Raw genomic sequence first — 26,123 nt, 5'->3', positions numbered from 1 at the left:
TTCATTATGAGAAGGTATACATTCTGTGATTCATTTGAACTTCTCTTCGACTTGTGCTTTGATTTCTTGCTTTCGTCACTTGAACTTTGACCCCAACAAGATTTCAGTTTCCTATTGATGTGCGGGATTTTCCTTGTCTGAAGGAAACTTGTATCTCCTCACCCAAGAATCAATTGCATCAAGGCATTCAACCAGCTCTGAAATGGTATGTGCAGCAGAACCGTGACGAGAGAGCATGCTCCCTAGGTATCTGTCAAAGTCCAAAACTCGGTGCACCTGATTTGCTCTTCGCAATGTAGCCAAGGCCAACTGTCCAGGAGGGAGCAGAAGTGGTGCATCTGTGAGTATGATCTTGTCAACTTCCATAAGTGCACTGTGCTTTAGCTTTTGAACCTGATAATCATCATTAAATCCGCAGCTGGATTCCTCCATATCTTGGATAAGCCCTTCAACGGAGCGATATGGTGCATACATTAATTCCAAACTCTGAAAAACCATCAACTCATATTTGAGGATCATCTGTGGATCCTGTGAGATCCCATTACCAAGCTGCTCTGCTGATATATAGCTTTCTTCTATCTTACAAGCCGCATATATACAAGTAATACAACTCAGTATTATATATTTTGGTTCATGTTGCATAACTGACCATCGTAGATAAAATCTTTTGAAATATATGAGAGCTGTTGCCTGGATTTTATGAGGGAAGTGAAAGCTGTTACACACTTCTTGAAGCTTAGCTTCATAATATACTCGCATCAATTGCTCCTCTTCAATGGTGAGTGTGCTTTCGGACGAGAATTCTCTTTTGGAATTTCGGGGTACGATAAAGACCCATCATCGTTTACCTTCGCTACTGCTACTCCATACTTGTCCAATGTTTCTATTGCTCTTTGATTAGCAGCCTTGTATTTCTCTACCAGTTGTTCAGGCGTCAAGATCCACTTGGTTCGGTGAGTCGAGGTCTGGAAATTGGCCATTGGCGAGTCAGAAACCCTGGCAGAAAACTAAAATCTCATGCATGTCTCTATTTAGGGCGCTTATAAACTTAATGAGTAGGGACCAAAGATTATTATTTATAGGTAAAAAATAAAAAGCAATATATAATTGGGGCTCAATTCACCTAGATCACTACTTTCCTAGCACAGCTAGAAGGGAGAGGATCCTCTCCTAAGCTTTGAAGGAAATGAAGACAAGTGTCCATTGGTAGATCTAATGGTCTATAATTCTTCTTTTTACTTCCCTCTCTCTTTTCCTTCACAGCCACTCTCTTTTTATCCTCTCTCTCGTTCTTTTCTTTAGCTGATATCAAACTGATCCCAGGTGAAGAACCAATTGTGGTGAAAAACTAAGTAGAACAAACCCAGAACACTCTTTTCTCTCCAAACGGTCAAAAACTAAGTAGTGTGATTATCACATCTCATAAAAGCACAACCAAATCGCAAAAAACCAAAAACCTTTACTCGGTAGTCACAAGATCAAGAAGTTCAAGAACAAGCAACCCAATTGATTGTGCTGTTTCCGTTGTCAACCAGCAATTTCCAACTCGTTCAAGAAATGGCGGAGGTACTCATCAGCCTCCTTGTTGAACGATTGGGTTCAGTTGTTTACCACCACACAAGTGAAGGGGTGAAATTGGTTTTGAAAGCAAAGAAGGACGTTGACAAGTTCAGAAGCACCCTCAAAGTTATCCAGAATGTGCTTCACGACGCTGAGAAGAAGCAAGTGTCGGATCCCGCTGTGAGAGACTGGTTGGATCAGCTCAAAGACGTGTCGTACAAGATGGATGACGTGCTAGATGGTTGGAACACTAAAATTGGGAAACGAGAAACACAAGGTTCTCATGTGGAGGTACGTTTCTCATTTCGTTCCAATTGCTTTTGTCTTGCCAGATTGAATGCGGTAGCTCGTTGTTATAAGATTGGTAGTGCAATAAAAGATCTGAATGAAGAGTTAACTCAGATTTACGTTGACAAAAACAAGTTTAGCTTTCAATCCACCATGCCTGTTGCTGCTGTAGTCAATGTTGCACAATATAATCCCCGACCTATAACTTCATCTTTTGTCGATGTATCGACCATAATTGGGCGCAAAGTTGAAAAAGAGAGGTTGGTGAGTGAGTTGTTGAGGGAGGGGAGGTCCGGCCTTGTCATCCCCATTGTAGGGATGGGAGGATTGGGGAAAACAAGTTTTACCCAATTAGTCTTTAAGGATGCACAAGTTCAAGCCCATTTTGATATCAAAGCATGGGTTTGTGTCTCAGATCCTTTTGATGTCATCAAGATTGCAAAAGAAATCCTTGAACTTGTCAGTGGAATAAAATCTCAAGACAGTTCATATGTGTTGGAAAAATTATTAGAAAGCATCCAGGAATGTATCAAGGATAAAAAAATTCTCCTTGTCCTAGATGATGTGTGGACTCAAAACCAAACAGAGTGGGAGACGTTGAGTTTACCACTGCTAGTGCAAACCTGTTCTGAAGGCAGTAGAATTCTGGTGACCACTCGAAAGCAGGAGGTTGCTCAAATGATGAGAGCAACAAGTGACATGATCACTTTGGGGAAGTTGAGTCGTTTAGATTCTTTGGAACTATTCTATAGTGTTGCATTTCTGCATAGGGAACAAGATAAGTCCAACAAGGGGTTTGCAGATATTGCTGAGAAAATTGTTGGAAAATGTGACGGTTTGCCTCTTGTTCTAAAGACTTTAGGTAGTCTCCTATTGCATAAGCAGACAATCAGAGAATGGGAAGAAGTTCTCAACAGTGAGATATGGAAGGTAAAAGTGGTTCAAGAAGAAGTTTTTCGACCATTATTACTCAGTTATTATGATTTGGCTCCAGAAATTAAGAGTTGCCTTATGTATTGTGCTACTTATCCCAAAGATTTTGAGTTCGACAAAGAAATTCTTATCGAGCAGTGGATGTCACAAGGCTATCTGAATGTTGGAGAAAACAAAGAAGAGGCAACACAAGGTAGAGAAGTTTTTACCAAGTTAGTAATGCGATGTTTCTTCCAAGATTTTAGGCAAAATGCACTTACCAAGGAAATTATAGGCTGCAAAATGCATGATATTGTGCATGATTTTGTACAATATCTTACCGAGAATGAGTGTCTTACTATAAAGGCTAAGGGTACCCATGGAATAGAGACATCGAGTGCAAATGATAGGGTTCGCCATTTGACCTTAATGTTAGCACATGATGGTCCATTTCCATCTTTTATATCAAAATTAGCGAATAGCAAAATTTTGCGTACCCTGAAAACTTTTGGTTCAAGATTTACTGCCATAGACTCAGATTTGATTTCACAATTGAAACGTCTAAGGACTTCGAAATTGAGTAACAACATCATCGAGCAGTTGCCAAAGGAGATTGGTAATTTGATACATTTGAGATATCTTGATTTGTCTCTTAATCGTTATTTAGAGAGATTGCCCGATACCGTGTGTAACTTGTATAATCTGCAAACTTTGAACCTTGATAAGTGCGCCAGACTTGAAGAGTTGCCCGACAATATGGGGAAGTTGATTAACTTGAAGCACCTTCATGTTTGTTATTGTGATTCGCTTCGGTACTTGCCAAAAGGGATTGGGAGTATAAGGAGTTTGCGAACACTAGACGGGGAGGCTTCTGTTTATTGTAGTGAAGAAGTCGAAGTATTGACATTAGGGGATCTGAGAATGATGAATCAACTTCGCCGTCTTGACATCGGTATTCCAGAGGTTGGGGAAAATGCTGCAAGTGAGGCTGAGAAAGCAGAACTGAATCAAAAAGTTCATCTTTCTTATTTAAAACTTAATTGTCTATGGGACCAACGCGACAACGACGCAAATGCTGGAGTAATGAATGCCTTGCGACCACATGAAAATTTGGACTGTTTGGTAATTGATGGGTATAAGGGCTCCGCCTGGCCCAATTGGATGACGACGTCGTATTTAACCAGATTAACAGTCTTTCATCTTTGTCACAGCAAGTCCTCTGTTTTGCCTCCTCTCGGGAAGCTGCCGTCCCTTAAAGTAGTGAAGCTAAAGTACTTGGATCGTCTAAAAAAGATTGGAGCTGAATTTTTCGGAGTAGAAGAAGAAACATCATCATCCTTCCCAAGTTTGGAAACACTCTTTCTTGGCTGCTTGCCGAGTTTAGAAAAGTGGGAATTAGGTGGAAAGTATTCTTCTAATTCCAAAATGAAATCAATTTCAATAGTGCCACGCCTTTCTTCCTTGCATATTGTGCAGTGTCCTAAACTGAAACAACTGCCAGACTTCCTCATGCAAAATGCACCAGTGCAGAATCTTCTCATCGATTGTTATAAGAGCTTTGGCAGCCTTTCTAATGAGTTCATCTCTCGCATCCCAAACGTCACAATTATTCCCTCCATACATGGAGTTGATCCCTTTTTCAAAGGAAGAACAATAGATACTGAAGATATACTATTCTGGTATGTAATTAATTGATGAATGTATGTGCGTGTGTGTGTGTAGTCATGTATTCTTGCACCATAATTAACTGTGTTTATTTATGTTCTTTGGAATCTTTAGATAATCGCTAGTCGTGACGTACTGACGTTACTTATAGTCGATCAAGTTAAAGATTTCAAGCACCTTATTGGAGGCTGTTCAAACCTGCCTCAAGTTTGCGGTGGCGCCTAGATTGCCCAAGACATGATGACACTTGGGTAGGATCAGACTCTATTTGTATGCATCATTCTGGATAAGAGTTTTAGACTTTTGGTATGTAGTATAAAATTCTTTTTTTTTTTTTGCCAGAATCAAATCTTACTCAAATTTATTTGCAGGTAGCTTTAAGCATAACTGACTCAGAATCACAATGAACCTTGAAGTTGTCCAACTGATTGATAAGGTTCTGCAAATGGAGCAAAGGTAGCAGAGCAACTAAGGTTTGAGCAAATTGCTTGTAATGTTAATATTGCCCCTTCTTATTCAATCCTCTGAGTATAGATGCTGGTTTCTGGTTTCGTCTACCGTCCAAACATAAATTTGATTAACTCCAACTTGAGAAATGAATTCCGTCTTGATCAAACCATTCTATGCACTATGCAGGAGGATTGTTGAGCTGTGATACACCACTCGGGAAACTTGTCTTGCATTGAGGCATCCACTGATTGATGTGCTTTTGATGGTTCTGCCTATATTATAGGTAATATATCATTTTGTGTTTGAAGTAACTGTTGGAGAGGAATCGCTGTTTAACAGTAACCCTTCGTAAGAGTTCAAAAAGCTTGATGAATGCTAGTATTATAACACATGCAGTCATGCACCATTAAGTTAACGAAGGTTTCCAGTTGTGCGCAACTCAATGACCTGTCATACTTGTAATTTGATGAACATAATTTGGGAGAGAACTCATGTGTCTATTGTATCTTCAAATGTATAAAACTTGAAATCTTATTTTTCTAATTGTTGATGTCAACGTACCAATCTATAATGTTGCAGGAAGAGAAAACAGATCTACTAAAGACCTGCTCCTTGAAGATTCTCATGGCTACCTCTTAAAAGTGAGAAACACTTACCTAGAGGAGTATGGGTGCTCAAGCATGGGTGTTTCACCCCCCATTCACCATTGGATTTTTTCTTTGCTATTGGCTTCTGGCCCATTTTGGTGGCTTCGGTTCCTTCTCGGATTGAGTCTCTCTGGTGGAGAAGAGAAAGTTAGTGTGTGGGTTTGGCTCAATTAATCGTCTCATTACATTGGTTTTCGACTGGATTTGTATTTTGAGATTGTACTGGCAGCGGTTATTCGGATTTTATCTCCTCGATATGGCACTTTTCGCGACCTTTTGGCTTCGGACAGTGGCGGCGGTGCGGATGGCTTGGGCGGCAGCTGTTGTATTGTAGGAGATGACTTAAACCTAAAAATTCACTCTTTTAGCCTATCTATGTGGATTTAGATTTAGTAATAATTTTCCTTGTTAGGTTTGTTTGTATTTGGGCCTTGTTTTGGACTCTTGTCATTGGGTCCATACCTTTGGTTATTATTAATGAATGATTTCATTAATTCCCAAAAAAAAAAAAAATGTCAGGACTGTCCCTTGAATGAGGATAGGAACACAATAATGGCACCTCCATATCAAGAGGGTAAAAGTATCACATCAATTGAGCATCATCAAGGGTCTTGCTTTTTAAGGCAGTGACAGAAGCTAAGAGCATACTCCAGGGTTGAAGTCTTGAAGACATCAAAAGGATCTGACACAAGTCACACAACCATACTACAAAAAGCCAACAGTGCCACTGCATAATCGCAACAACAACACCATCGGCCATCACACGTACTGATGTACCACAAACAGAATTAACCCCGCAGAATGAACTTTGTAATTGACCACCATTAGCATAATCTTCACAATCGGGCCATTGAGGAGCAAACCATGAAGGTTGAAACAGCAAATGACCACCACGATTAGGACCAAAAACATCGAAAGCACCCGGCACAGAACCACGATTTTTACACACGAAAATCCCATCATTGAACCGTTCAACCGTATGACTTGAGGAAAAAGACCAACCCTTGATTTTTTTTAAAATTTATTTTCCACTTGTTCCCGTTAACTAATCATGTTTTAAATTTTTTAATGTTTGAAAGCTATAATCGTTAAAAAGATTAGTTTATGAATGTTACCATTCACAAATATGTATATCATATGTGTACACACACATGCGCACAAAAGCAAATAAAGCAGACTCACATATTTGTCACCTAGATAGAAAGAAGAAATTTTTTTTTTCTATTTTACAATTTACTATATTATCCTTATTGAATAATTATACGGGGTCGTGACCACTTACCCAATTTTAATCTAAAAATTGCCCACTTACTCCACTGAGAGTTTTTTACTCCCACTTACCCAATTTAAACCCAAGTGACATTTTTACCCCCAATCTAATTAATAAACTACAAACACCTCTCTCTCTCTCCCCTGCTCCTATCAGACTCTCTCTCTCCGCCATACACATATCTGCGCGTCTCCTTCTGGTCTGCAGGTGGTGGCTATGCCACTGGGCAGGGCAGCGAGGATGCAACGCGGGGGCTATGCGTCGGAGGGCAGGGCGTGGAGGGCCGCGCGCAGTTTGGGGGGGGGGGGGGGGGGCTGCGCAGACACGCGGGCTGGGCTGGATCTAAGGCGGTGCTGCTGTCGGGCGCGGCGCTGGGCTGTGATGCAGGTGCGCTGTTCAATAGGTGAGGCCAGTGGTGTGTTGCTGTTATCGATCTGGAAGTGTAGCAGCGCGCTGGGCTGGGCGAACGCCGGGTGTGGGCAGTCCGCAGGAAGGGAGCCGCGAGAGGTGCAGCGCTGGGTGCGCAAGGCTGGAGGCTTGGAGGCGCTGCTGCTGGGATCTGCAGGCGCGTGGGGATGGGTTGGGCAGGGGTAGGTAGTGCTAGCGAGAGCGCCGGAGGCAGGAAAGAAATTTCAAAGCTAGGAATTTTTTTTTTTTTGACAATCGGTGGTGGCGGCAGAAAAAGAAGAAAACGTTTTTTTTTCTTCTAAGGTTTTGGTTTTTGTTTTCGACGGAGAGAATTACATGTTTATTGCGAGGCAATAATATGAGTATTGGGGGGCAATAATATGCATATAAATTGATCAATTGTGACTGTAGTGTATTCATTTTGGTTTTGGAAATTTATGCAATTCACTGGAGGGCAATAATATAATTAATGGAGGCAATAATATGATTATTGGGAGACAATAATATGATTATTGGGAGGAAATAATATGGTTACTGGGGAGCAGTAATATGATTACTGGGGGGCAATAATATGATTACTGGGTATTATTAGGGGGCAATAAATTCAGATGCCGGAATCCGGTCACCAGTCAGGTAGCCGGATTCCAGATTCCTGTGACCGGTCGCCGGATTCCGGTCATCGATCACCGGATTCCGGTCATCAGTTGTCGGATTCCGGTCACCGGTCGTCGGAGACCGCAGCCGGCCACTGGTCACTGGAGCACAGCAAGGTGGAGGATGACTTCTCTCTCTAAGTGAGAAAGAAGGAGAGGGCAAAAATGTCTCAAAAATAAATAAAAAGAATGAAAAAAGAATTAATTGGGTATTAGGGAAATAATCCCTTAGAGTGTTTTGGGTAAATGGGGTTAAAAAACAGTTGGTGGAGCAAGTGGGCAATTTTTAAGCTGAAATTGGGTAAATGATCATTTTCCCTAATTATATTTTATAGTTTTTTAATGGGGCCGTGACCACTTACCCAAATTTGGGCCAATATACTCCCACTTACTCCACTAAGAGTTTTTTACTCCCATTTACCCAATTTAATATTTAAGTACAGTTTTGCCCTTAACTCAATTATTTAATTACATGTGCATCTCCTTGTCTCTCTCCACTCTCCCCGATTTGCTCTTTCTCTCTCATCCCCCATTCTCCGATCTCTCTCTCTCTCTTTCTCCCTCTCTGTGGCAGCGTGTTGGGCGAGAGGGGCGTGCGCAGGCGGGGTGGCGTTGGGATGGGCAGGCGTTGGGCTGCGTAAGACGTGGGTGTGCTGTGTTGCGCAGGAGGCGGGGCAGGGCTACCGGATTCTGCAGCGATCTGTGTTGGGATCTGCGCTGTGGGCTGCGCGGGTTGGCCGGCGCGGGTGTGCTGGCCGCGTGGGTAGGAGGACGGTGGGATGTTGCTGTGCGAGCAGGAGGGGGACTAGGCGCTGGTGGAGGCTAGATCAAAGGCTGGGAGGCTCCGGTGAGGAGGCTGGATCGAAGGTTGGAATGCAGGCGGTTGGGATTGGTGCTGCAGGTGGTTGGTGCTGCAGATGACTCCGGTGAAGGGGAGGCGGTGATGCAGTTCGCTGGGTGGTGCTGCAGTTCCTTATGGGCTGGCGGGGACGAAGGATGATCTGGTGGGTAGGCCACCGGGAAGAAATTTTTTTAATTATTATATATATATATATATGTAAAATTGAACATATAAATTGATCAATTGTGCCTGTAGTGTATTTATTTTGATTTTGGGAGTTTATGCAATTCACCGATGGGCAATAATATGATTATTAGGGGAAATAATATGATTATTAGGGGAAATAATATGATTATTAAGAGGCAATAATATGAGTATTGGGGGGCAATAATATGCATATAAATTGATCAATTGTGTCTGTAGTGTATTCATTTTGGTTTTGGGAGTTTATGCAATTCATTGGAGGGCAATAATATGATTATTGGAAGCAATAATATGATTATTGGGAGGCAATAATATGAGTATTGGGGGGCAATAATATGATTACTGGGGGGCAATAAATATGATTACTGGGGGCAATAATATGGTTACTGGGTATTATTAGGGGCAATGAATTCAGACGCCGGAATCCGGTCACCAGTCCGGTAGCCGGATTCCGGTTATCGGTTGCAGGATTCCGGTCACCGGTCGCCGGAGTCGGGTCACTAGTCGCCGGAGTCCGCCACCGGAGTCAAGCAAGGTCTTCAATGACTTATTTCTCTAAGTGACAAAAAAGGAGAGGGCAAAATTGTCCCAAAAATAAATAAAAATGAATTAAAAAATACTTAATTGCTGCTGTATTCTCATTGATAATAAGGGTCTCTTTATATAGAGGATTACAATGCATAGAATCTCAACCGTACAAGGAAAGTAATCGTACATTGAATAGGAATCTAGATCCTTCTAATTTAACCATATTACCACTAGGTCAAGTAACCTAGAGTTTGGGCCAAACACAAATAGAGATATCCTTAAACACTCCCCCTTGTGTTGTCCAAACGCGGTGCTTCTCTCGTTGCCTCGTTAAAAACCTTGCCGAGTAACAAAAACCCAGTGGGACAAAAATAACCTCGGTCGAAGGGGAAAAAGAGCACAACACACCCTTCACGTTTCGAGACCATACATGTAGACATCTCCCCCTGATGTCTGCATCTCTCCCTGATGACTACGGTCATGGGAGTTTGGATAACTTCCGCAAATGATGTTACCAACATGTTTCTCGAAAGTGGAATTTAGGCAATGACTTAGTGAGCAAGTCTGCCACACTGTCCTCAGATTGAACCTAGTTCACTTTGATCTTGAGGAGAGTCTGTTATTGCTGATTAAGCTTGGTGTTGTCGCTTTGATGTAGCCTTGCTTTATTTGTTCAAAACAAGCTGCATTATCCTAAATGCTCGTAGGCTCATCTATGGTAGACTTCAAACCACAATTGTTCGAACATGCGTAATTATGGATCCAATCCATATACATTCACGAATCTCTTCGTGAAGAGCAATGATCTCTGCATTGTTCGAAGATATAGCGACTAGGGTCTATTTCTGTAGACCTCCAAGTTATCACGGTCTTTACCCATGGTGAACACTTAACCAGTTTGGGAAGACTTTTGTGTGGGTCAGAGAGATACCCAACATCAGCAAAACCTTCCAAAACACATGTTGTTTTGGGATGGGGATAGAGGACGCAGGCCAGTGTTGGCGGCGTTCCTGGTGTGTGATGGGACTGAATCCATCATCTCTCTGTAGGGATAGAACAAGCCCATATCAATCGTACATCTTAAGTACTGAAAGATATCTTTTACACCAATCCAATGGCGTCGCGTTGGCGCAAAGCTATATCTTAGTTAACAAGCTTACTGCAAATGAGATGTCCGGTCTTGTGCATTTAACTAAGTACAATAATGCGCCTATTGTACTCAAGTAAGGCACTTCTGCCTCTAGCACATCTTCGTCATCATCCTTTTGACGAAGAGGATCCTTTTTAGGATCAAGACTACGAACGATCATGGGGGTGCTTGAAGGCTTGACCTTGTCAAAATGCCTAAGCATCTATCAACACGATGCTCAAGTTCCAAACCGAGACATAATCGTGTTCTCCCAAAATCCTTCATCTCAAACTCGGATTTCTAGTGTTCAGCGGTTTCCCTTAACTCTTTAAGGGCTTCCAATGAAGATCATGTCCAACATGAACCGCGATAGAATCCGAAACTTGTTATGGAAACGCGTGGGCATATCCCTTCCCAATCAAGTAGTCACTTTAGTGAGCGTTTCAACCTCTTTGTAAACGCGCTCCGTGGTCTAGAGCCACTTGACTTGGGTAAATGAAGTTCACCATGAACCTTCATGTATATTCCGTATCTAGATCCCCATAGAGATACGTAGTGACCACATTTGTAAGCTGCATGTTCAGTTATTCGGAAACTACCAAACTGACAAGGTAGTGGAGTGCAATGACATCCATTACGAGAGAATATGTCTCATCGTAGTCGATTCCAGGGCGTTTCGTGAGAAGCCTTGCGCCATAAGGCGAGATTGCCATCTCTTTTTCTCATCACGCTTTCTAACGAAGACCCATTAGTCAATAGGTTTTATGTCAGGAGGTGTTGGCATCACTAGCTCAGAAAACCTTCCTCTTCGTTAGAGAATCCATCTTAACCTGGATCGCATCTTTCCATTTAGGCCAAATCTCTCTACGTTGGCATTCATTCATCAACGGAGCGTGGTTCGATATCATCTAACTCAACAAACTCATGCGCAACGAAATGCGCAACTACATCATCAATTATGATGGAGTTTCTATCCCACGTCTCATGTACACTAGTGTAATTTTCATAGAGCTCTATATTCTCAGGAATAGGGTTCTAACGTTGAGGCGTCCCCCAACGATAACCATAACCCGGAAGATTCTCATGAGACGGATTTTGAGTGTCGATGATCAAAGGGTTGGAATGTGCCAAAGTATCCTTCGAACTCACGGGCCTCCCACGCATCCTAGCTGGGGCCATGGCCTATAACGCCAGAGTACCACTCTCTTTGGCATTGGCTCCATGCCTACCTCTGTGTAGGGTGGCGCTACGTCCTCTCGTAGGGACTTCCATCCTTGCGGGCATGTTTGCAGCATATTTGTGTGATCTCGTCACTTTAGTAGGGATCGAGATGAGACATAGTGGGGACAGGCCACGACAATTCCTGTCGTTCCTGCTGAACATCTGTGTTCTTATCTCCCCCTAACGACGGGAAGACTGTCTCATCAAAGTGACATCCGCACATCTAGCGGTAAGGAGATCGCCATGCAAGGGCATTAAGTGGCGGACGATTGTTGGAGTCTCAAATCCAACTGAGTTGCTCATTTGTCTGTAAGGACCCATTATAGAGCGTTGTGGCGGCGCAATTGGCACATAAATGGCACACTCAAATATGCGTAAGTACGATATTTGTACCCAGTCACTAGCTGTAACGCAGAGGTAGATTGAGTGGCAGTGGGTCGTAGACAAATTAGCATAGCTGCATGCGATATTGCATCACCCCAAGCGGATATAAGGAGGTTGGTGCGCATTACCAATGTCCGGACTACCATCGTAGTCGTTTCCGCAAGACCATTTGGGTGTGCTCATGGGAATATGATGTCCAACATCAGTCCCAAATGCAATGACTATCGAAAGTCTTCGATGTAAACTCACTAGCATAGTCAAATCCAATTGACTGAATAGGATGATTCGGGGAGTGAGCCCGTTGTCATATGATGTGTGCTAGGAGTGTTTCATAAGCAGCATTACAAGTGGACAATGACACAACACGTGACCAGCGTGTTTGCATATCAACCAACATCATGAGATAGTTAAACGTCCGCAAGTTGGTGGAATCAGTCCACAGAATCCCTACGGATTCTATGTAAGAACATAATGAGTATTTTCATATCATTTGCATAGGACGGTCTCAGTCCTAATTTTCCTAAGGAAGTGGCTTCGTAAAATGAGCGAGAGGCCTTAGAAGCAACCAAGGAGAGTTTTGGTTGGGCCTGAGCGTTTGAGACGCATATTGAAGCAAAGTTTGTGACTACATCACCCATCATGGTGTCATGACCATGGGAAGTGGCATCCATGGCGTTATAACCATGGGGATTGACATCCATGGCGTCATGGCCATGGGTAGCGCCATATATGGCGTTGTCATAAGGGACTTGGGCGGCCATATGGCGCCCCAAGACAGCTGCAGCGCCAGATGCTGCAATTGTTGCGGTCTTGCTAAGTCCAGGAACCAATTTTTGATTCTTGCTTCATTTCGCTCGATGGTGTCCATGTGAAGTCTTTAGTAGACGGATCACCATATCATGACCAGGGTGACTTATCCTGTCGAGACAAAGCCAATATGTGTCTAAATCCAAGAGATCTTCTCTCATAACTTTATTGGATTTAATAGCTCGAATAGTGACATAGAGTCCACTAGAGAGACACATAAACTTCTCTAAGATGCGCCTTCGTTCGCAATCATTAGAGGCATTGCAAAGGAACTCATTTCTGTTCTCTACATGCGTTTTCGCATGGAATCCGTTGGCTATCCATAGGTGCGAGTTGCCCTAGGAGCGTAGAGAGTTTCTGTGACATTAATCAAGGTGCCATTTGGCAAAGAGAACTTGGGCTATTCCATGTCCTTGAATTAATACTGATGGCCCAGCCATCGTAGTCACAAAGTAACATGCTCATGAATCAAAATGGAGTCATAATGAAAAGAACTCAAAATTTTATTCATAAGCCAACGGAGTACATCATTGTCTCTTAACCATTAGGAGAATCTAATCCAAATGCTTAGCTAATGCAAAACAATGGTAGTCGTCTAACTTCTTTCGGTAATTCCAACGCAAATGTGACCAGGTGAGTAGAGAGATGTCGGTGGAGCAAAGCTCGCTTAATTACCACTTATCTCAAAACCTTCCTAGACATCACATTTACATTGAGTACGCCTACTTTGAAGAAAGACTAAACCATAGGCATCCACTACAAAAATATGGCAATTGCCTACATCTCTTGGAAAATAAAGACTTAAACAGAATTGGCGATCTATTGATCCCAGCCAGATTTGTAGTCTTTAACCCTTCACTCTAGATCATCTTCTTGATCTTCTTGTTCTACATAGTGAGCTTCTCTTGCTTCACAAATATGCTTTGTAGGCGGTGACAAGTTCTTCACGAGCTCTACAAATGTGTGCCCAATGATCAGACACTCCACATTGAGAACATACATCTCTTTGCTCAAACTCCATTGATTGAGGTGCTTTGAAAGCGTCATTAAGATGGCTCTTAGTGTTGGTGGAGCCACCAACATGGCCAGAGGCGTTGCCTCCCTCTCTCTTTCCACGTTGACCTCTTCGGTTCCGTGTTTGCCTATTTTGGCGATTACCTTCCCAAGTAGAGCGATTATATGGACCAGAAAGTCCAGAAGTATCCCTAATGTTAGGGTTTTGCTCTTGGCGCCTTCTCTTAGGGGCACGACTATAATTGGATTCCGGAATATGCTCTATTTCCACGGATCTCGAATTATAGTTCTTCACAAGGATGTTGTCATGCTTTTCAGTGACATTCATAGCTCCAATAAGCTCATGAAACCTTGTGATCCATCCTGCAGTAACATCGATTCGATAGTTCTTAGCAACCATCAATGCAGAGACGGGGAAGGTAGAGAGAGTCTTCTCAATAAACATCGCTTCTGTGATATCTTTACCACAGAATTCCATTAAGGATTTAATGCGAAGTACTTCCGAGTCATAGTCAAGAACTGACTTGAAATCACAGAAGCGGAGGCTATGCCATCTCACTTCTAGATCAAGAAGCAGGAAGTCACGGACGTTGCCAAATCTTTCTTCGAGTGAGACCCACAGCCTTCTGGGGTCTTCTTCATTCATACACTCGTACTGGAGCGAATCATCCATATGACGAGTCATTAGGATGATGACTTTTGCCTTATTTGCCTCTAAGGCTGCTCTATTTGCTTCCAAAGCTTGAGCTTGCTCAACAGTTAGCACGTCCTGGCTAGGCTCGAGAATCGTATCCATGATTCCATCGGCCTTGAGATGCTGGCGGATATCACGAACCCACCTGTGATATTCAGAGCCAGTTGTTCCCAATGGAGCAAAGTCTAATTTGTTCAGGTTACTCATCCTGAAAGAGAACAAGAAATTAGGGTTAGTCTCGGAGCGTGAAAGGCTACCACGAAAACATATAAAATTTCTGAGCGTAGTCGCTTCCAAGAAATTAGGAATTTCCGAGCGTAGTCGCTTCCAAGAAATTAGGAATTTCCGAGCGTAGTCGCTTCCAAGAAATTCGATTCCAAGAGGGGTTGGATTAGATCGAAACAATGATGTGTGTGGTCGATCGTTTTCTTCTCAACAAACTCTTAAGTTTGGAGGACTCTACAAGCTCCAAGCTTGGAGTGAGCACGGACCCCCACAGTTCGGCTTTTGGTCTCCCCTATGAAGAAGAAAGGGGGGTAGAAGAAGGGAGGTTGAAAGTCCCCGAGAAAAGAAGAGAAATTGAATTTAAAAACTCTAAAAAACGGGAACGTTTAGTAAAAAATACCTTGAAATAGGTCGCCGGAAAATTTTGACCGGAAAAAGTGGTCGGAAAAAGTCGCCGGAAAAATCGCCGGAAGTTGGCCGGAAAAGTCACCGGCGGTCGTTGACCGGGTAGCTGATGTGGCAGTGCGGCGCTGACGTGGCAGAACGGAGCTGACGTGGTGTGCAAGGATGACATGGACGCTGACGTCAGCAGGCCTCTGGGCTTAGGTCAGTGGGTCGCGGCTTGGGCTTGGCTTAGGCTCGGCTTGGGCTTGGCTAGGGCTGCCTCCTTCCTCTTTTTTTTTTTTTTTTTTTTTTTCTTTTCTGCCGGTTTTCTGGAGAAGATTCAGTCAGCCGGTTCACTCACTTTTAGGCCGGTTTTTGTGATGTTTCTTCCGGTTCCAGAATCTTCAGGTGGAGGAGCTTCTTTGGACAAAATTTGGTGGAAATTTGAGGTCCGGAAGATGGTGAACCGGTGGAATATTTGCTGCGAGTTGTATGGAGCTTCCGGTGGCCGGTTCGGTGGGTTTCCGGCCGGTTCTTGGGGTGGGGCCGCCGGTTCTGGACTCCTGGGATTGAGTTCTTCAATGTGTGAGGTGGAAGCAGAAAAGGCTTCAAGGTTTTTAGCTTCTTGAATCATGGTTTGGCTATTTGTTTCAGGGTTAGGGCTTCGTGCTGATAACGTGTTGTAGAGAAACTGAAATTGAGAGGAATTTGCTGCTGTATTCTCATTGATAATAAGGGCCTCTTTATATAGAGGATTACAATGCATAGAATCTCAACCGTACAAGGAAAGTAATCGTACATTGAATAGGAATCTAGATCATTCTAATTTAACCCTATTACCACTAGGTCAAGTAACCTAGAGTTTGGGCCAAACACAAATAGAGATATCCTTAAACATTAATTGGGTATTAGGGAAATAATCTCTTAGAGTGTTTGGATAAGTGGGCAATCTCTTAGAGTGTTTGGGTAAGTGGGCAATTTTTAAGCTAAAATTGGGTAAATGATCATTTCCCCGTTTTTTAATATATAAAGGTTAAATTGATAAAAAATTTCAGTTTTAGAACTCCTCTCTTAATAACAGTATAGGTATTCTAAAAAAAAAAAAAAAAATAGTGTAGGTAAAGTCATTTGCCAAAAAAAGAAAAACAAAAAAAGTGAGACACGGGCTGACGGGCCTCAAAAGCTTGTAATTCCCGCGAATGCCAGTGGCCGAAGAAATAAGCCATGAACTCTTCAGAACTCTTCAGAAATGAAATGAAGAGTTCATAGCTCCGAAAAGCATGATATCTTCTTCTTCCACCTCTTCATTCTCAACCCTAGTCCATCTCACGCGCCGCCGCTCTCTTCTTCTCTACTCCACCTCCCCATTCTCCTCCAAAACCCTAATCCACCAAATCTCAACCGCCTTCCTCCAAAACAACCCCAAACTCTTACCCCCCGTTCCCGTCTCCAAATTACACCCACACCACGTCCCCCCCATCCTCCTCCGCCTCCAGTCCGACCCCGTCGCCGCCGTCCGCTTCTTCGACTGGTCCCGCACCTCTCTCGGCTTCTCCCACTCGCCGCAGTCCTTCTCCGCCCTCATTCACCTCCTGCTCCGCCGCCGATTGCTCGCTCCGGCTTCTCGGGTTTTCGACACCATGGTACGCCAATTCGGTACTCAATTTAACATTTCTGCTGTTTTTACAGAGAATTTTAGTAGCTACGGTTCAAATTTGAGTTATGTTGGTGGTTTCCTGATTGAGAATTTTTGCCGAAATGGGGAGTTGGATTCTGCTGTTGAGGCATTGGTTTGTATGTGTGCATTGGGTGCTTCGGTGCCGCCTTTTGCTGTGTGTAGAATTTTGAGTGCTTGTGTTGATACGAATCGTGTACATGTGATTCTTGATATGTATGGAAAATTGTGTGGACAAGGTTTTGGTGTTTACGAGTTTGTTATGTCAAGGCTTTTGGGCAAAGGTGAAGTTGAAATGGGATTGAATTTTCATTCGGCAGTGATGGATAGAGGTTTTGTGCTTGATGCAGTTGCTTGTAACAAGATTTTGAAGCTTCTTTGTAGAGAAAATCAGAGAGGAGCGGAGGATTTCTTTGATGTGTTACTAAGGGTTGGTCCGGAGCCGAATGTGGTGACTTTTAGCACCATGATTAACACGTATTGTAAGGATCAAAAATTGGAAGAGGCAATTAAGCTTTATGAGGTTATGAAAGAGAAGGGTATCAGTCCGGACTTGGTTGTGTATAGTATTCTTATTGACGGTCTCTTTAAGGCAGGGAAGTTGGAGGAGGGGCATCGATTTTTTTCAGTTGCATTAGATAGTGGGATTAAGTTGGATGTAGTCATCTTGAGTTCTGTTATGGATGCATATGTAAGAACTAGAAATTTGGAAAAGCTAGTGGAGGTGTACAGAAGGATGTATAACAAAGGGATCTCACAGAACACTGTTAGTTACAGTGTTCTTATAAACGGCTTGTGCCAGAATGGAAGGATAATGGAGGCTTGTGGGATATTCGGTCAGATTGTGAAGCATGGTTTTGTGCCGTCCATTCTAACTTATAGTAGTTTGATTGATGGAATATGCAAACTGGGGAATTTAAAAGATGCATTTAACCTGTATGAGAGTATGGTCAAGACTGGTTATGAACCTGATATTATTCTTTATGGTGTGCTATTAAATGGCCTTTGCAAGCATGGACTGATGAGTGATGCTCTTAGGTTCTTCTTTCAGGTTATTAATAGAGGTGTAAAGCCAAATGTTTATACTTTTAATATGTTGATAGATGGCTTCTGTAGATTGAATAGATTAAAAAATGCTGTGAAGGTGTACAACCAAATGCGAATGTATAACATAAGACCAGATGTGGTGACGTATACTGTGCTTATTCGAGGCATTTCTGAATTGGGGAGACTAAATGATGCATTATTGTTTTTCTTCCAATCATTGAAGAGGGGTTTCTTGCCTGATGTTGTAACATATTGCACCCTCATTGATGCTTGCTGCAAGCAGAAATATGTATATGCTGGATTCCGGATTTTTGAGATGATGCTAACAAATCGAGTCAATCCTGATATTGCCATTTATAATGTTCTCATTAATATGCTTTTCAAAGAAGGTTATTTAGAAGCTGCACAGACACTCTTTGAACAACTTACTGAAAGAGGGCTACGACCTGATATGGTTACATACAATACAATGGTTTGTGGTTATTGTTCTCTGAGAAGGTTAGATGAAGCTGTTCACCTTTTTCAACAAATGACACAGGGACAGTGTAAACCCAATGCCATCACTTGTAGTATATTGATTGATGCTTTCTGTAAAGAAGGTAAAATGGACGAGGCAGTGTTATTGTTTGATCAAATGCTGGAAAAGGATCCTGAACCTAATGTGGTCACCTATAGTTGTCTGATTGATGGTTATTTTAAATCTGAAAACATGGAAAGTGCCTTTGAACTATATGAAGAGATGCTTCAGAGTATCTCTCCAAATATAGTTAGTTACAGCATCCTCATTGATGGTCTTTGCAAAAGAGGACTGATGAAGAAAGCAGCCCTTGCATTTCATTCTGCTATAAACAGGGGTCTGGTGCCGGATGTAGTAGCATATGGGATCCTGATTCATGGTTACTGCAAGGTTGGAAGAACGGCAGAAGCCATGGCATTGTACGGTCGTTTGTTAATAAGTGGAATCACTCCGGATGCTATCATACAAAGGATGATTGCGAAGCACCTTCTTGAAATTCGATCCCACCAAAATATGAGCACCCAACCAGATGTTCTGTAAGATATGTTCTGCGGTACTGATACAGTATGCTACAGGAGTTTGCAAGGGGACCTTTTACCCTATCTGGTACAACTAATTAGGCAACTCATTAACATCTTAACCATCTTCTGGGTTCCTTTTTTGTATTCAACTGTATAGATGTATAATTTAGGGTTTAGGTTAATTGTAAACAATACAAAGCTATTGTAAACATTTATATTTGTTTCCTTCAGGTTAAATGGTACCATATTTCTTGATTGTATAGTGTTGCCATATGTTTGATACGGAAGGCATATGTAATTCAATCAATAGAGAAGATTTGAATTTATCACATTGGATGGTCCTTACTAGTTTTCTTTCTCGCCAAACATAGCATGTCTAAAATTGATGTTGTATACATTTGACATGGCTTCTAGACACGCCTTAGGCAGATCATGAATGGCATCAGATGCTGCAGCCAAGGGAAGCACAAAAATCTCAGCACTTTTTTTCGTTAATCACTTGATTGAAAAGAGAATTATAGTCTTTTAGGGGGTTAGAAAGAGGCCTCATTCAAACCCCTGCTCAGCTTGTGAGCAAGGGGGAATAAGAGTATCTCACCCCGACTCAGAAAGACTACATGTATTTAGAGCAGGAACAAGCCATGGAGGTTCAGACACCAATCAAAATAAGCCACTAGGAAGATTTGACGCCTGTTTAGCTGTACACTGCGTTATTATACTTACGAGGAACAGAACTCCATGAACAAAGCCTGAGACTAGTTAGCCAGCTCGTTAACCTCATCAAGAAGGACTCCTTCGTGGCTTTGTCACTAAGATCTGATCCTGTCGTTGTCTTGGTCGAGTTGAGTTTGACGTAATACTGGATTTAAGGTTTTCCTTTGTCTCTGTCAGAGAAGTTCAAGTTTTGAAGTCAAAGTTATGATATTATCCTTTTAACTCTTTTTGGCTATTTCAACAAGCCTTGCTTGCACCATTGCATATGAATTGAGATGGACTAACGGATAAACTCAAATCAGTAAATATTCTCCTTCTCCATATACCACCTCTTTTTGAAAACTCAAAACAAGTGTTGCATTGCTTCATGCGAAACAGGTAGTTTTGCTATCCTCCTTCGATACAATTCTTCTGTTTGTGACACATATTTGAAGACTAAGTGATTGTGAATTGTGATCATAGTCAGTTTAGATAATATAAATTCAGACCCTAATCAGTTACACACTTGGAAAGACTAGGTGCTAATAGTTATATGCTTGAAGACTGAATAAAGATGGAGAACAATGAATGATCATAAAGTAAAATTACATAGATCATCTACTGATGCCTTTTCAGATGATGTGATCAAGATGACATTGAAGTCCAAAACAATAGAGATCATATAGACTAATGTCTCTTTAAGATGACCAACCAACAAGATAAAGAAGAAAATCAAAATAACTGAGATCTTGTAGATGATCTATCTGGCTACTCTTGTAATTAGATGTCCTTACTCCAACCTTTGAAATTCAGAAACCAACGCATTCCTTACCTGGAGTGGAGAGTATAAATTTTGCAGCTTTCTATGTGGTGCGGAAAATGAAAACATCAAATAAGAATTTGATGTTGTTGGTCAATACAAACACACAAGCATCACCGGCTTTCAAATTGTTGTCTCGCACAAATTTAGCGAAACCACCTTGCAGTGTGGCTCTTGCTTTGTTGTAATGAAAGCAAACAGGCCATCTTGCTCCATCTGAAACCTTAAGGATGGCATCACTAGGCCGCTTGATAAGATGTCCATGAACAAACACAGTTGGCAGCCACTGAAAAAGAAGGCGCAAGGCAAGAAAATGTTAGGATACAATCAGAAAATTTCTCAAAAAAAAAAAAAAAATGTGTGTCTGCTTAACATCTAAGAAATGCAGTTAACAGAAGCTGTGAATGTGCCAGCAGGGTTGTGACCGGTTGTCTATATAGAAAACTTACCAGATAGTTTCCACGGATATATGAGGGTTTTATTGAAACTGCAAAGTGAGGGTGAGGAGGTTTGAAAGCAGTAGCTCTCTGAAAAGCTAAATCTCTTCCGATACTTGCCATAACTGGATGAATCCTTTTGGAGACCTCAGGCCTTTGCTTTAGGAATTTTTGAGTTTTGGAGCAGCCGCCTACATGTTTCATGGTGCTTTCTGCTTTAGTACTAGAAGTTGTTCTCCTTCTTTTATGAAGCTGAGATGGTAATGCAAATTTCTCCTTTCCTTTTGTGAATGATGGAAAATGGTCCAATATTTCAATGGAATCATCATCTGCATCTTCATCGTCATCAGCATCATCAAGTTCAGTCACATTATCCTCATTATCCTCCTCATCATCAGTGTCTACAAGCACGTCGAAGTGGAAGGAAGTGAAGGGCAATGTTAGTTGCTTTGGCACTTAAAAGATTCAGTCAACTAATAATACAGATTAGGAGATATATTACCTGATGACATGGTGCAATTTGCAGCTTCTGTGACAACTTCAAATAGAAGTCTAATTTCATCAATCAACATGAACACACAAACATCCCAAACTTTCAAGTTATTGTCTCTCAGAAATTCAATCCAACCAGTTTTGAAGCTGACTCTTCTTGCTTTCTGTTGATAATTCAATGCAACCGTCCAAGTTTTACTCCCACCTGGAACACAAAGGATAACACTACTTGGCCGCTTCATAAGATGTGTCCGGACAAACTCAGAAGGCAACCACTGAAAATGAGAAGGAAATCAATCAAGAAGAGATAACAAAAGTTCTGTCACTCTGACACGGCCTATAAGTACCTATTTGTTTTTGTGCAATTTAGCATACTTAGTGACGATCAAGAATTTTGCCTACGGAAAGCTTACCAAAAGATTTTGATTGAAATAGGAGGGGCGGATGACCATTCTGAAAGGGCAGTTGTGAGATTTGAAAACATTAGCCTTTGAATGAACCTCTGGTGTTTGTTTTTGGAATCGCTTAGTGCTAGAAGTGCTTCCCCATTCTTTTTTCACTGGGAAATGGTCTTTCCCTGGTAAGGAATGTTTTAGTAAGCACATTACAAGCTATAACAGTATACACATGAAAAATATAGAATAAGGTAGAAAGAGAATGTTTACTACGTACTTTTTCTTCCTGATTTGGACCCATGTGTCTCTTTCTTTTTCATAGACTTCTCAAAACTGAGATTGATTTTTGCAGTGCCACTTGAAACTGTTCTGTTTTTCATGCGAGGCAGAGGACTTGGTAGTCGAGATGTCTCCCCTGCTTTTCTTAGATACAGTGGAAAATCCTCCAAGATTTCAACAGAAGAATCATCATGTTCATCACTTTCTTCAATGTTAGGCACTTTAACGGGATACTCGATCTCAATTGTGCTTTTATCAAATATGGAAACCTGAAATCTAGACTTCCCTTCATATCCGAAAACCAGCAGGTCATTGTAGCCAAGAGAGTAAAACTTCGAGAAGTCTGGCCAACCCTTCTCAAACCAAACCTCACCATTGTACCTTGTCAATCCTACTTCCCATTCTGAACCACATGGAAGCCTAAAGGTTACTGAATTTGATAGATCTTTTCCATATTTAGACACAAAGTCCTCCGGAATCCCCTGCACATCAGAAAATGTGTTCAGTATCAGTTCATATAGAAACATTTTCTAAATTTTTTTTTTTTTTTCAGGGGCGGGCAAGAGATGAACATATCTCAAATTCTCAAACATAGCAAATTTAACTGCAACAAATACACTAAACATGTATATATCTTTATAAATCTGATAAGGTAAAGGGTTAAATTTCTAATAAGGGCGAGTAAAAAGGGTTCATCTCGCTGCAGATTCTTACATATATACTTTTACATATTACTATTGTACTACGCCTCAACGAGCACATGAGGGCTCTTATCTTATTCACTAATCAAGCTTCACAGAAAGAAAGAAAAAAAAAAAAAAAAAAAAAGCACAAACTTCCCTTATGATGTTCAAGAAAAACCCACGAAAAAAGAACAGAAAAATAAGCCAGAGATGAATGCAGAGTTGCAGACAAGATGAATCTGCCGTTTTTGATATCTTCAGCAGTCAAAGTCAACTGAACTAGATTGCCGAGAAGTACTTCATCCTTCCTCGGTCAAAAACAAGTACAGAAACCAAGAACCAAGAAACCATTAAAACTAAAAGGACGAGAAAACAAGACCCATATATATTCTCTGCTCTTGTCAAGTCTCTATGGCAAAGAACAGATCGAGCTGCTTACCAGTTTAATGTCTCTAGAAGTGTCATCTAGAATAATACTCAAGAAGTGGGGAGTAGTGGAACGAAATGTGGGCTGGGAACCGAATTTCCGGTGGTCAAATTCCCGGCTAAGATACGAAGTCATGGTTGGAGTTGAGAAGGCTTGTGTGCTTCTTCGGTTCTTCCAAGTCTTTACCAGTGTGGTTATATATGGAACAAAAGCTGTAGGGATATACTTTTGAATGTGTAAGTCTAAGAGTTTGCTGGATCGTATTTATTATCTCTCTGGCTTGAGTGCTTGACTGAGACAAAGGTAGTGTCCAATTAATTTGATTTGATTTGATTTGACAACAAAAGAGCTGGTCACTTTTCAGTTCAATTCAATCAACTCATTAATTGTCAGTTGCCTATTTACTATGGGAAGATACTTCGCTGACCAGACCATATCCACTAACTGAGAGACACGTGTCCCCTAAGCCAATTAAGCCTTCTACACGCCGTCGGTGGCGCTGTGCTTCATGACGGCGATGGAGGTGGAGGAAGCAAGCATAGTACTGCTGCGAAGCAGGGTAGTAACCCGGAGGAGGATTTGCCGTTGCCGGAGACGTGCCGTTACGGAAAACAAGTACGGAGATATCTCGATCCGCGGCGTAGACTTTGATTGAGATGGTGGGTAAGGCGGCTGTGGTGACTGGAAACCGGCAATAGGGAGTGGAGAAGGGGTTGAAGATTAAGGAGGAGGAATGAGGTTTGGGGATGGTCAGCTTGGTCGGGGTGAGCAGCCTATAGGGAATGGAGAAAGAGAAAGAATGAGAACAGAAGAGGAAGAAGGAGAACAGAAAGAGAGGGGGGCCCAAAAAAACACGTGTTAGACCCTGAGTGGTGTTGGTCCGGAAGGTGTTGTCCTTTACTGTGCTAGTACAGTAGTATGTTTGTTACTTTGTTTTTTTTTTTTTTGAGAGAAACAAGAAAACTTCAATTAATTTGAAATAATTTCTTTTCAAAAATGAACTTTTCACTTAACTAATGACAATGGTTACAAAAGTAAGTGTATAGTAGAAAATACTTCTATGCACCGGCGGTACGTGCTAGTGAACTAGCAAATTTAACAGATTTTAGCCATTGATATTTATAGGTAACTTTTTTAATAATAAAAAGTTGTACTTGATGTTGTCTAACAGAACATTTCTGTTGATGCAACTAAATATTCTCTCGTGTATACTGAACTCCTATCTATTTAAGAGAAGATAGTCCTAGCTTAATGTTATCAATGACGTTATCATTAAATCCTATGGGTTGGAAGTAATAGCATGAACAACAGCTAAAATCACTTTTCACAATGACATCACTTTTCACAATGACATCATTTTTCACCACAAATTGTTGAGTTGGTAAAAGCATCCAAGTGTGGAACCCCCACACCTAGATTCAAATCCCGCCAACACTGATTCTAGTTTAAATGTCAATATATTCTTGGTAGCCAGAGGGAGGAAGCATTTTGACATAACCTCCGACACGGATTAATCTTTAAGCCTAGAAAGTCTTTAGAGATACTGTGTAATCTCAATAAATAAATAAATCTTGTTCTAGTTGGACCTCCAAATTTGGTATCTAGACCTCCATCTTTTTTCAATTGTTATTAGATTTTGTCAACTCATATAACAAGACAAATAAGGACAAAGAGAGAGAAAAAAAAAGTACTTACCTCCCCTATTAATATAAGTTACCTAAATCAGTTAAGTAAAAATAATTAATTTCTATAAATAGCCCTCTCATTTGATAAAAAAAAAGTAAATTAAAAAAATAGTCTGATTTGGAATTTCCTAACTAAAATATTCATTGAATATTTTGATATAGTTGTTATTAATTAAGATCTAAGATCAACTCTTTTTAATTAGATTTAGTCGATATATATTATTTGTTTGAGAACATTCATATTGCAAAACAAAAAAACAAAAAACAAAAAAAATTTATGATTTGGATTAACAAAAAATCTTTAACCCTAAACCCTAAATCTTTATAATTGTCTGCTTGTTCGGCCATTCCAAGAATCAATTTTTGGTCTTGCCACTGGATAAAAGTACACCAAAATGTAGTTAATTCCCTTACAAAATTATTCATGGTTGAATCGATAGAGATAAAAAATAATAATAATAATAATAATAACAAATTGTTAAAGATACAAATTTAATTGTTCAAAGGGTGTTTTGAAAAAATTAATGAGATGTACTTAGCTTTCTAAGTATTCAAAAAAGTGAATATGAGGTCTAATAAGTAGGAGATGTCCAAATATCAAATTTGGAGGTCCAACTAGAAATACTCTAAAAATAATAATAAAAAAATAGAAAATTACATACAAGTGTCAGTTTGAAACTTTAATTAGCCTTAAAGCCACCTAATTTTTTTTGTACAAATAAGGCCACTTCCATCCACAGATTATTTCATCCATGACAATATTACCCTTCTACCTAAGAAGCCCAATTCCGTCAGCCTAACATTGATCACATTTTGACCAAAAAAACATCGATCACAAATCTCTCTCTCTCCCTTGCCCTCCCTCTTTTCTCTCTCTCTCTCCCTCGCCCTCCCTCTTTTCTCTCTCTCTCTCCCCTCGATAACAGATCTTCACGTCTTTGTCTCTGCTTCCAATTCCGGCGAGCACCGGCAAGGCGCTATCGGATCTTGCACCATCGTCGTCACCTTCGATTTCCAGAAAATGAAACTGATCAAAAAATTATAGATCGAATGAAAATGAGAGAGGAGCAGGTGTCGGCGGATGTCTGATCGCTGCTTGATGATTGTGATCGGAAAGGTGAGAGGAGGATCGCGACGATGATGAAGGTGCACGGCGAGGCGAGGCGAG

The 26,123-nt window shown here is 41.2% G+C and overlaps 3 protein-coding genes and 1 pseudogene across 7 annotated transcripts; 2 read left to right on the top strand and 2 right to left on the bottom strand.

Annotated features, from left to right (window-relative positions):
• Positions 1 to 7: 7 nt before the first annotated feature.
• Positions 8 to 980, bottom strand: LOC133742399 (cyclin-H1-1-like; annotated as a pseudogene).
• Positions 981 to 1,277: 297 nt separating this feature from the next.
• On the top strand, positions 1,278 to 6,011 carry LOC133706985 (putative disease resistance protein RGA3). Of its 5 annotated transcripts, none has more exons than XM_062132529.1 (5): positions 1,278 to 4,439; positions 4,540 to 4,731; positions 4,797 to 4,881; positions 5,062 to 5,158; positions 5,455 to 6,011. In XM_062132529.1, coding segments are annotated over exons 1-2 (2,883 nt in total). In that variant the 5' UTR covers positions 1,278 to 1,557; the 3' UTR covers positions 4,541 to 4,731; positions 4,797 to 4,881; positions 5,062 to 5,158; positions 5,455 to 6,011. The 5 variants fall into 5 exon arrangements, with proteins under 5 accessions (XP_061988513.1, XP_061988511.1, XP_061988512.1 ...); XM_062132527.1 differs by having other exon boundaries at positions 4,797 to 4,898; positions 5,455 to 6,010; XM_062132528.1 differs by having other exon boundaries at positions 4,540 to 4,676; positions 5,455 to 6,009.
• Positions 6,012 to 16,456: 10,445 nt separating this feature from the next.
• On the top strand, positions 16,457 to 19,367 carry LOC133706560 (putative pentatricopeptide repeat-containing protein At1g31840). Its single transcript, XM_062132097.1, has one exon. It carries the CDS (start codon positions 16,565 to 16,567, stop codon positions 19,061 to 19,063), a length of 2,499 nt encoding a protein of 832 aa, XP_061988081.1. The 5' UTR covers positions 16,457 to 16,564; the 3' UTR covers positions 19,064 to 19,367.
• A 947-nt stretch (positions 19,368 to 20,314) lies between these two features.
• Positions 20,315 to 24,033, bottom strand: LOC133746091 (B3 domain-containing transcription factor VRN1-like). The gene is made up of 6 exons (XM_062174257.1): positions 23,283 to 24,033; positions 22,159 to 22,642; positions 21,900 to 22,063; positions 21,497 to 21,761; positions 21,007 to 21,395; positions 20,315 to 20,843 (listed from the first exon to the last, which is right to left on the bottom strand). Exons 1-6 carry the CDS (start codon positions 23,403 to 23,405, stop codon positions 20,601 to 20,603), a joined length of 1,668 nt encoding a protein of 555 aa, XP_062030241.1. The 5' UTR covers positions 23,406 to 24,033; the 3' UTR covers positions 20,315 to 20,600.
• Between the last annotated feature and the right edge of the window lie 2,090 nt (positions 24,034 to 26,123).

The sequence above is a fragment of the Rosa rugosa genome, chromosome 4 (assembly GCF_958449725.1).
Source record: "Rosa rugosa chromosome 4, drRosRugo1.1, whole genome shotgun sequence".
Classification (NCBI taxonomy): Eukaryota; Viridiplantae; Streptophyta; class Magnoliopsida; order Rosales; family Rosaceae; genus Rosa; species Rosa rugosa.
The sequence above is the reverse complement of the archived record's forward strand: the minus strand, read 5'-3'. Positions and strand labels throughout refer to the sequence as shown.